This window comes from Oncorhynchus mykiss, chromosome 8 (assembly GCF_057628025.1).
Source record: "Oncorhynchus mykiss isolate SJ-2025 chromosome 8, ASM5762802v1, whole genome shotgun sequence".
NCBI classification, from domain to species: Eukaryota; Metazoa; Chordata; class Actinopteri; order Salmoniformes; family Salmonidae; genus Oncorhynchus; species Oncorhynchus mykiss.
In genome coordinates, this window is record NC_143029.1 from 52,371,733 (window position 1) to 52,383,800 (window position 12,068).

The following is a 12,068-nucleotide window of genomic DNA, read 5'->3' on the forward strand; positions in this document are numbered from 1 at the left end:
TGCAAAAAACAACAGTAAACAGGATAAGGTGTTGACATGCAACAGTATACCATTTAAGATCAGCCTATCACAGGCATCTTATCCGGGTTTATCATAACCGGGATACAAGCTTTTTAGGGTCATTGTAAACGGGATAGGATGTTTATATGCGTCAACTCAAAAACAGAATACTTGAGTATCCCGAATAATAACAGGACATTGGTGTGCATGTAAAGGTGTTCACTGTCACCAGATTCTGGGTTTATACAGCTGTAAGGTTACTTGTGGGCTGAAGATAATTACCGACCCGACTTCAGAACTCCCATTCACAGGTGTCTCTAATCAAATGACCTGTGTCACATTCAGGAGGGTAAATTTGTTGTATATAGCTAAAAGTCCCTATTCTACATGAGGCATGTCTTATCTACATTACAACCTATATTTCTATCCATGTGAAAGCAACTGATAATATGATGAATTAGTGGTATTTCTTTGATGTACATGCTTAGAATATTTTCCATCAAGGTAACTGGTCAACTGAGGGGGAAGGTGTTTGTGCATTGACAAGCACACCAAAGACTGCATTAACGTTAATCAATAAAGACAGCACCTCAACAAGCCTATTTTATACCATAGCCCGCAGAATTTGAAAGATGACTTTGTGCTGAGATCAAAAACGAAATAAAAGTTAAAATGTGGCACAGACTCGCCTGTTGATTGATGTTTCAGCATTGCCTCAATGACGAGTTCAGCGTTTGACTTGACACGTACTAAATGCATGTGCAGTTACAAGCCTTAGCGGCTTGAGAGAGTAGAGTAGATTTAGCTTCAATCATAATATACCCCTCAGCTCTGAAAAATACCTGATGTGTAAAGATCGGTGATTGGTTGAAAGACTGAATTAGGCATGCATGAAAGCCATAAGCAATTTTGCTTTCACACGAAATCCTCTCAGGCTGTTTACACAGACAACCCAATTCTGAACGCCTGTCCAATTATTGTCAAAATAGCTTTTGGTCAAAATACCAATTAGTGTAATAAGATCAGAATTGGGCTGCCTGTGTAAACATAGAAATTGTAAAGTGTCTTGCCTGTTTCCCCACATTTCTATTTGAGCACTTTCACCATAAAGATGGATTAAAACCTAAACAGAACTTTATCAGGAAATAAAGCACAAACACAGGTTGACAGTTCTGGTTGGAATAACTTTTATTTGATCTGTCTGTAAACAAGGTGATTTATCAATTTATGGCATTTTCCCCCAAACATGTATCAAAATGCAATAACTGACTGAATCCAAATGCATAGGGGAAAGAAAAATCACTAATCAGTGTGAAATGTGTAGTTCTGGACATATTCCACAAAGCCTTTACAGGAGGAAAGAGCCATAGTCCTTGCTGGGGCAGAAGTTCAAAATCTAACTCACAGTAGCAACAAATCAGATCTACGTTATGGCACAGGATAGTTTTCTTTGAAAGTTTTCACAAGACAACTCACTAGTGTTCTTATTCCAACCAACACCATTTTCCACCAATTTAGTGTAAACACTTTCAATGTTGTTTTTAATATACTGTTAAGTAGTGTGCTGACAGTTGCTGATACATCTTTGATGAGTAGAGCACAAGGCAACTCATTCAAAGAGTTTTGCCCAGCAGAGCTTGGGTTTACGGTCATTCACTAAGAATACACTCATTACCAGTTGTCCAATGAGACTGCAATTTCACCCGTTAACAAATTAGCAGTAAATCAATTAGTTTCTAAGTAATCTAAAGAAGCAGTAAGTGTTTTAAAGCCATCTGAAGTATAGTGTCTAATGACTGACGAAATGAGGGCAACAATCTTTCACAATGGTTTGAAGCTATTCTGAAAATCACCCTGACAGACAATTGGTCCTATGGAAAATAACTTGCCAAAACATGGTTTGTAGGGACGATACACTGCGCAATGTCAGCAGCGTGAAATAAAATTGCAGGAGCTGGCATATCCTAGATATGTGCCTGAGCTATTGCAAAGATGGAATGTCCATGAGGACTTTAAGACGTATTGAAGGTTCATGGGAGGAATATATATATATTTTTTAACTCAGCAATGCTGATCTTATCTGCCATTACTTTCAAACAATATTCCAACACCACATCAATGACTTGTAAGACCACATTCAAGTTACAACAGCAAAAGCAGTTGATGGAAGATAATGCAACCTAAAGAAAATAAAATCGAAATAGTGGGCTGACTCAGCTGAGGGGGTCCAAAGTATGTTTAGAGGACTATGCTGGAGGAAATCTTTACCTTAATGGATGTATGTATCAAATGACAATGCAAGAAGGACTGAATTAAAATAACATTTCTGGATGGAATATAAAGGTTTGGGAAAGGCGACTAAAAGATATGCATGCAACTTTCAAACCCTGACATGCTGAGGAAAGAGACCACACCAGACGGTCATCGCTTCAAAATTCTGAAAATACATTTTCCTATGCGAAACTGTCTGCACCATCGAACGACGCAGCCAATTAAGGTATGCTTCCTCCTGTCATTTTCCAATTACTAAGTATTTGTTTATACAAGCCAAGTCCAAATTTGGTACACAATTTAATTATATTTTTTATGAATTTCTTTGCACATTTCCCTTTTGGTAAATATACATTTCAACCATTTCTGATGAACATGTTCTTACTTTAGTGTCAGAAATAGGGTACATAGTGTTAATGCTCTGAGAAAGAATGGTGAGGAAAAGGGACAAAAAAAACATGAATGAACAAAAAATAAAACAAAGGGTGTACATAAAAATGGAACTGGGGAAGAGTACTAATGTGTCTGCTAACTAATCCTCAAAGTACTGTCAACACAATGGAGGTGAGAAAGATGATGGGTAGAGGCTGCTTCAATATCCAGACTTCCTCAGGTGCTCAGCCATGGTAAATGCTTGCTTGTTGAGCTGTCCGCCATGGACCCCTTCCTTTCCCATGACTAAAACTAATGCTGGAGCACACAAGGAAACAAAAAGAAAAATGAACAAAACTGAAAATAGTCTTTTTCCCCACTAAGAGTGGGGATAAAAGTGACATAGGATGTTCCCACCACGACCATTACTCTTCATTGCTATTAAAGTTTCCACGACATTTGCCTGTTTGCAGAAGAAATCTTAAAAGCAATATTTATTCTCTTCTTTTTGTCCCTCAATTTTAACTAAGCAAGCTTGGTGACACTAGAACCCCGAATCCCTCAAGTATTTTGCCATTGAGTATGCCTTCTTATTCAATCCGCCTCCATGGACCCCTTCTTTGCCCATTACAAGAACCAAGACTGAAAGAGAAGAAAGGAAAAGGGAAAAGTTTAGAGTATTAAGAGGTTAAAGAAAAGGCAGTCACGTGAAGGAAAGGTTAGTAACAAAATGGAGGTGTACAGTTGGCACAACTGAAGATAAAGTTATGGCTACTTGTTTTACATTTGTATTACAGGGAAGAGCATGCTTGCAGGGAAATACCCATAAAGCCTTTGTCAGTGGTCAAAACACCTACAATACTACAGCCAACTATTATGGTATGATTTATCCTTTTTGTAGGAGCAAATAAAGTATTTACTATAAGCTCTAAAGCTTTACATTAAACCAAGTAGACACAGTAACTCCAGAGAAAAATCTATCCTTCACAAGTTCACTGAATACTTGCATACAAGTTCAATGCACACTTGCAAATGTGGAGGACAAATGTTTTTAGAAACTGGTCAACTGTACAGACACCAGGTAAAAGCCAAATTGACTCTAAAAAAGGCAAGTCAAAAAGATTTCTGCCCCATAGGAGTGTATACAGGCCAGGCTCGTATAATCTCTGGTTTATTAGGCTACTTTTATCAGGGTCATCATAACCACTACCGACCACCTGGTTTACCCCACACACACACACGACCTTCCATCTGAAGAGTAATGTGAGGGATGTGTGTGGTGTTTTTAGAGCCACTTCTTCACTGGCACCCGAGTCAGGATTATTAGTGACGTTAGAGGCAAAGTTTCACAGGGTGATTGGACAGTCACCTACCATTTCTCTTCATCCGTCTTGCCCAAAAACATTTGAGCCAGAATATTATTATCTCATGTAGCATTTCAAAACGTGACAGACTGACTTGAAAACAGAAGTCAATGGACTGCTAGTTTATCCAAAATTAAGCCGGCTATAAACCCATACTGCTTGCAATCAAGTCCTCAACATGTGAAGAGACATTGTAGGCTACTGTCCAGAGTGACAAGATGGCTAGGAATAATATAGGCATTAAACAGACTACCCAAAGCATGCAGCTAAAATGTTAGTTAGGTTGACAACCACCCAATAGTTAAGGAGCAGCTTAAGAAAATAATCAAAGGTAAAGACCCTCAGAGTTGTTGATTAGACTCATATGATGACAGACGATCAGAGTAAAGGGCTCAGACACACCAATAGAGTTAGCTGACCAAGAGCACTTAGCGCCTCAAAGTAATTTGTGAGCCCGAGTACACACTGATTTCACATGTAGCATCTGTGAAAAATGTCTGGAGCCAGAAATCTACAGCACATTGAACGATCGGCATACGAACTCTAGATCAACATTCTGTGCGATGTGTGCAAGCCTCAATGACCACAAAGGCAAATTGACTTAGTAGGTAAACCTGGGCTTTTTGTTTCTTTTCTCATGTCATTTCTGAACCTCAACACACTAAATAGAATGAAGCCTAATGCACCATTAGCATTTCTCAAACAAAGTATGGATCCAAGGAAGTAACATGAACTTTGCCACAATGGACATCTTGCCGACCAGTGAGAATTTACCAGTTCTCCAATTTCTGTCTGCTGTGGCTTACAATGTCATACCTTAAATTGTACCCCTCATCTAAATTGATGGAACAAATGCACACTTCCCTCTGCAATATTTCATGCTCAGACTAACAATATATTCTGCTGTTTTTTTTTATTTTAAACTACATATACTAATATGAGAACAGAGAGCATTAGAGAATAAATAACCACCAACAATCTGCAAGATGCTTGCGTTGATTAAGGACAACACTTGAGTATGTTATAGCCACAGATACATCCTAGAATGTTGCAATACCTGACTTTTTTTACCACTATAAAAAGTGGTCACCCTTTACCTTTGCCAGCTTTGCCTACAGTAATGTTGTACGTTGGCTCTCCTCCTTGACTCTTTGTCCTGATGTCCATTGTCCAGTCCCCTTCACTATGGAGGCTGTCTCTGATGACCGAGCACTTCTTTGAACCCAAGGCCATGCCGTTGGTGAAGAAGCTAGTCCTGTCCTTTCCAATGAGGACATCAATTTCTTGAGGCTGAAAAACAGTGGTAGTACACAGAAAGTTCATGCAGACATGTTACCTTTAGAAATGACATGGGCCACTAAAAGCTTCTATGGAATGGGGTGCTCATCTGGGTTTAAGTCATATTTTAAAGGGCGACGGTATCTCCCGAAAAAGAGCACAACAGAAGTATTCTAATGCACAGGTGATCTTTTATTAATTTAAGAAAACTGCAAACCTCAACCTGTCTTAGTCAAATCTTGATTTTATTGGTGGTTGTGGTACCACTTTTTTTACACCACCCTGGTCCTTTCATAACACACAGCTGTAGTAATCACAGGTGTATTCATGTTTGCCAAAATTGATTGTTAATTTATACAGTTTGAAGGGGAGTATGAATGTTACTTTTGAACCAGTGGCGGTCAGTGACGTTTAAGACGAGGGAGGAAGATTTGTTTTTCTTCACGAGCATGTCCATATTTCATGGCTCTCAGTCATATTCTAGTCATTCAGTTCAATGTAACATCAACATTTACAACGAAGCTGAACACAGGTTGAAAGAAAAATTTGACGTGACAGACAGTCACGCCTTGCACTCTTGCCTGCGTCTAGCTAATCCAGGGTGTAATCAGTCCAACAACTGCAAACGAGTTTCTATCGGGCAAATTCCAGAATATTTATCTCCATTTGCTACCATTTAAGACCCCCCCCCACCACCAGAATGACTACACTCCTGGTCACATGTAAATACAGATCACTTTCATAGCAAAATATTGCTCTCTTGCTTCTCCTTCATGTAAGATATTAATTGGTTCAAAACTGTTCAACTATCATCTTTCTCTCTCCGAGTCAACCACTGTGCAGTGCTACGTGTAGCTTATGCTTTCAGTACTAGGTTCATTATCTGATCCTTTGATTGGGTAGACAACATGTCAGTTCATGCTACAAGAGCGCTGACTGGTTGGAGGACGTCCTACGGAAGTGGTCATAATTACTGTGTATTTCTATTAAAGGGGTAAGAACCATGAGCCTCCTAGGTTTTGTATTGAAGTCAATGTACCCAGAGGACAGAAGCTAGCTGTCCTCCAGCTACTACCCTACAGAGCGCTGTTGAGGTTACTGTAGACCTTCATTGCAAAACAGTGTTTTAATTATTTGGTGACGTGAATATATTTTGTATAGTTTTAACTTTATATGTTTTACTCTTTGAAATTCACTGATGGTCCTCCCCTTCTTGCTCTAGGGAGCCTCTGTTTTTAACACATGACGAATTACCAGTTGGTTTGATTACACCTGGGAATATGGTTCAAGTAGTACAGCATTTAGCTAATCTGATGTCAAAATGCAATAACTGGTTGCAAACTTATCTAGGTAGTTAGCAAGTTTACCCATTGTGGATGACATGGGGAGCAGCCATCTTGGTCCTGATTTGAGCAAACCGTTTAAGCATTCTTTCAGCTAGTTAGCTAAGAAAATAGCTAGCTACCAAGTACATTTACTTATCCAGACAGTTAGATATGATAAAAAGTCGAAATGTATGCACAAATATTGGCTAGCGTCTCCAATTCGAAACATTAGGTAGCCAACTTGGCTATTAGCCAAATAACTTTATTCGTTTATTCGTGTATACTAACGTTAGCTAACGTTGGCAAGACAAGTCTTAATTTACTTACCTAGCCAACTAACGATAGTTGGCTATTGGCTAAGCTAGCCTAGTAACGTTAGTGGGTCGAATATATGGCTCTGACGTTAGCTAGCTTCAGACAACGACACTCATTCATTGTCTAACGTCGGCAAGCAGACTGCTAGTACATAACGCTACCTAACATTGATAGCAGCCAGCAAATATTGCATAATTGGCATTCGAGTAGTTGTTTGGTTATTATTGGCCAACAAATCACAGTGTACCAATTTGACGTTAGCAATAGCAAACTAGCTTGCTGACTTATCGACTTTGCTGGCCAAAAGGGGATATGCGGTGAAGCTAGCTAACGGTAGCTAGCTACTGTACTAGTTAACTGGCTAACATTAGGTAGCAAGCTCATTCTTTGCTAGGTCCGGCGAGGTTGTGATTATCCCAGGCAGCATTCATTCTGATTGACAAATATCCACTAGTGGCATTCATTATTTATTTATTTATATATAACAATTGGTTTCCCTTTCATTTCTTACCGTTATGTTGCTAAAAGTACCACCGGCATGTGCTGCCCAAACGTATTTAGCGTCCGTATACCCAACAATGGCGGAATCCTGACAGCTGCCGTCGGCCATCAGGTTATCCACGTAGCTTTGCCAAGACATTTTTGAATTTGTTAAAAATATACAGCTTCCTATTCACTCAAATATGTCGTTTCTAGGACAAGACCTTCACAGCCAATGTTGCACTGCTTACGGGTCAATTTAGTGTCTCCAACTATAGCTACCCCCACTTCAACGTTAACACACGTCTTGGCTCGAGCAGGAAAGAAAGCCAATGTAATCATGCAGCGCCTGAGCGTAGTCAGTATCAGATCCCTCCGCACAATGTGCTCACTGGCACTATATACTTAAAGGGGCAAAATAATTTTAAAACATGTCCTCACGAGTTTGCAACGCTTTGGATTATAGTACTTGTGTGATTTGTGTAATATTCTTCTCGAAACTATATTGTGAGATAAATTGAGGAATGAATAGACAGGGTGAGTGTCTGTAGAACATTGCTGCAGTAAAGCAACATCTTTCATGATTTGAGGACCTCTGTATCTAGCCTTTTTGGGGGCTCGTAGAAAGATGTTTTTAATTTCCTGCAATTCTACAAATTTTGCCATGGGCATATAGAACATTTTGCAATTTTAAAGCAAGTTTTCTGCAATTGTACACATTTTACCATGGGGAGGAGATAACAATTTGAGTTACAGCTCATTTCCTGCAATCATACCCATTTTGGAATGACTTAAGGAGGAGAAAGGAGAAAGAGACAGAAGAGGTATCATAGATGGAGATCAGGGTGCCTTGTGAGGATCCGCTGACGAGTGGCTAATCTGCCTTTGCCATCGGTCCTATTGGCCAATGTGCAACCGCTGGACAATAAATTGGATGAACTAAAAGCACGTATATCCTACCAACGGGACATTAAAAACTGTAATATCTTATGTTTCACCGAGTCATGGCTGAACGAAGACATTAATAACATACAGCTGGTGGGTTATTCACTGTATCGGCAGAATCGAACAGCAGCCTCTGGTAAGACAAAGGGTGGGGGTCTATGTATATTTGTAAACAACAGCTGGTGCATGATATCTAAGGAAGTCTCTAGGTTTTGCTTGCCTGAGGTAGAGTATCTCCCGAGTGGTGCAGCAGTCTAAGGCATTGCATGTCACTACAGTCCCTGGTTCGAATCCAGACTGTATCACATGCAGCCGTGATTGGGAGTCCCATAGCGTGGCGCACAATTGGCCCAGCGTCGTCCGGGAAGGCCGTCATTGTAAATAAGAATTTGTTCTAAACTAACTTGCCTGGTTACATTTTTAAAAATCATCCCATGATAAACTGTAGACAAAACTATATACTTTTTCTTAAAACTGCATTGTTGGTTAAGGACTTGAAAGTAAACGTTTCACTGTAAGCTCTACACGTGTTGTATCCGGCGCATGTGACAAGTAACATTTGATTTGATTTAATATGATATCTGAGTGAAAATGACTAATACAGCCAATGTTGGCCCCCTGGAGGTAAGGGACCCTGCATCCCAGGTCGGGATTTGTCCATGCCCATGATTAATACAAGTTTAGATGGCTGGCTAGACTAACTACTTGTCACACCCTGATCTGTTTCACCTGTCTTTGTGATTGTCTCTACCCTCCTCCAGGTGTCGCCCATCTTCCCCATTATTCCCTTCCCATTATTCCCTGTTCTCTGATTGTCTCTTGCCAGTTTGTCATGTCAACCAGAGTTTTTTGTCTCAGCACCTGCTTTTCCCAGTCTCTCTTTTTTTCACTCTTGCCTGTTCTGACTCTGAACCTGCCTACCTGCCCCTGAGCCTGCCTGCACCTTTGCCCCACATCTGGATTAATGACCTCTGCCTACTCTGAGCCTGTCTGCCATCCAGTACCATTCCCCCACCTCTGGTTTACTGACCCCTGCCTGATTTGACCTGTCTAGTGCCTGCCCCTGTTGGACTATTAAACCATTGTTATATTTAAGTTCTGGGTCTTACCTGCATACCTGAATAAATCATTGACAGTGTCACCAGTAAAGCACCATCACACCTCCTCCTCCATGCTTCATGGTGGGACGTTTGCATGCGCAGATCACCTACTCTGCGTTTCACTAAAACATGGCAGTTGGAACCTAAAATCTCACATTTTAACTCATCAGCCCAAAGGACAGATTTCCACCGGTCTAATGTCCATTGCTCGTGTTTCTTGGCCCAAGCAAGTCTCTTTTTATTATTGGTGTCCTTTAGTAGTGGTTTCTTTGCAGCAATTCAACCATGAAGGCCTGATTCACAGTGTCCTCTGAACAGTTGATGTTGAGATGTGTTTGTGACTTGAACTCTGTGAAGCATTTGTTTGGGCTGCAATTTCTGAGGTGCAGTTCACTCTAATGAACTTATCCTCTCCAACAGAGGTAACTCTGGGTCTTCCTTTTCTATGGTGGTCCTCATGAGAGTTAGTTTCATTATATTGCTTGATGGTTTTTGCAATTGCACTTGATGAAAAAGTTCTTGAAATGTTCTGGATCGACTGACCTTTATGTCTTAAAGTAGTTACGGGCTGTCGTTTCTCTTTGCTAATTTGAGCTGTTCTTACCATAATGTGGACTTGGTCTTTTACCAAATAGGGCTATCTTCTGTATACCACCCCTACCTTGTTACAACACAACCGATTGACTCAAACACATTAAGAAGTGAAGAAGTTCCACAAATTAACTTTTAACAAGGCACACCTGTTAATTGAAATGCATTCCAGATGACTACCTCATGAAGCTGGTTGAGAGAATGCCAAGAGTGTGCAAAGCTGTCATCAAAGGCAAAGGGTGACTACTTTCAAAAATCTCAAATATAAAATATATTTTGATTTGTTTAAAAGAATCCACCCCTTTTTTTCAATTTTCGCCTAAAGCCTGTGGCTCAGGCCCTGAAGCAATTATATGCATATTATTGTTACAATGTGAAAGAAAACACTTTGAAGTTTGTGGAAATGTGAACAGAATGTAGGAGAATATAACATGAATGTAGGAGATCTGGTAAAGGATAATGCAAAAAACAACCGTTTTCTTGTATTTTTTGTACCATCATCTTTGAAATGCAAAAGAAAGGCCATAATGTATTATTCCAGCCCAGGTGCAATTTCGATGTTGTCCATTAGATGGCAGCACTGTATGTGCAACGTTTTAGACTGATCCAATGAATCATTGTATTTATTTTCAAAATATTTTATCATGACTGCCCAAATGTTCCTAACACTTTTTTTTTTTGGTTACTACATGATTCCATTTGTGTTATTTCATAGTTTTGATGTCTTCACTATTATTCTACAATGTAGAAAATAGTAAAAATATAGAAAAATCCTGGAATGAGTATGCATGTCCAAACTTCTGACTGGTAATGTATGTACAGTATAGAGAGATTACATTTTTGGGGGGCCAAATAATGTCCCCATGCCAAATAGTGTCCCCTTCTACATCACAGTGGGATTCGATAAATTATTAGCGTCTGTTGCTATATGAACGGTGTGATGACCTAATGTTGGATGTCATTAAAGCCTAAATTACATTATTTTCATCATCGCTATGCAAACAAGGCTGATTTCCAATTTCGCTGTTTAAGCATGTCACATTGGTATGAATGATTCGGGAGACAGGAATGCGTAATAAGGTTTTTTATTAAGCCCAAATTACGGCGTGCCGTGTAAAGGCATGGGGACGAAGACCAAACAAACACGTAACAAAACACAGGGTATAAACCCAAAACAAAACAGCGAGGAGTACCTCGAATAAATAATACACTCGCACAATGATTAACCCACGGTACGAGACCTACAAACCTGACTCAGTTACACCAGCTGTGTCAGGAGGAATGGGCCAAAATTCACAGAACTTATTGTGGTAAGCTTGTGGAAGGCTTCCCAAAACATTTGACCCAAGTTAAACAATTGAAAGGCAATGCTACCAAATTCTAATTTAGTATATATAAACTTCTGACCCACTAGGAATGTGATGAAATAAATAAAAGCTGAAATAAATCATTCTCTCTACTATTATTCTGACATTTCATGTTTTTAAAATAAAGTGGTGATCCTATCTTACCTAAGGCAGGGAATGTTTACGAGGATTAAATGTCAGGAATTGTGAAAAACTCAGTTTAAATGTATTTGGCTACGGTGTATGTAAACGTCCGACTTCAACTGTATATACAAATAGTAATCAGTGGGAATAGGGGACAGGTGTGCGCAATGAAAATGTCAGAGGGATCCATGACCAAGCAAACGCTTATGCCTGGAACCGACCCTGCCTATATGGTCCATTGCACAGTTGCTTTTTGCTACATTGTGTCACAATCGGATGGCAGACCTGTAGGATCTATAGAGAGGTGTGTATACATGTCATGAGGAACTTTAGCTTTTGATTGTTGAACCAGATAACATGATTTAACCAAATATGTTTGGTATCCATTAGTGGGAGTTAGAGGTTAGTTACAGAACCTTTTCGACCCATCTTACCTTGGCGATACTATCTTCGTTCTCGAGTCTGCCAGACATGTGTTTTCTAAAATGTCTGTGTCCAGTTTCAGGTGGTGCGTTTGAATTTATAAATTGATCTGTT

The 12,068-nt window shown here is 39.7% G+C and overlaps 1 protein-coding gene across 2 annotated transcripts; it reads right to left on the reverse strand.

Moving 5' to 3' along the window:
- Positions 1-1,163: 1,163 nt before the first annotated feature.
- Positions 1,164-7,838, reverse strand: LOC110530043 (profilin-2). Of its 2 annotated transcripts, none has more exons than XM_021612815.3 (3): positions 7,437-7,838; positions 5,105-5,297; positions 1,164-3,285 (listed from the first exon to the last, which is right to left on the reverse strand). In XM_021612815.3, exons 1-3 carry the CDS (start codon positions 7,563-7,565, stop codon positions 3,188-3,190), a joined length of 420 nt encoding a protein of 139 aa, XP_021468490.1. In that variant the 5' UTR covers positions 7,566-7,838; the 3' UTR covers positions 1,164-3,187. The 2 variants fall into 2 exon arrangements, with proteins under 2 accessions (XP_021468490.1, XP_021468491.1); XM_021612816.3 differs by having other exon boundaries at positions 1,164-2,961; positions 7,437-7,798.
- Between the last annotated feature and the right edge of the window lie 4,230 nt (positions 7,839-12,068).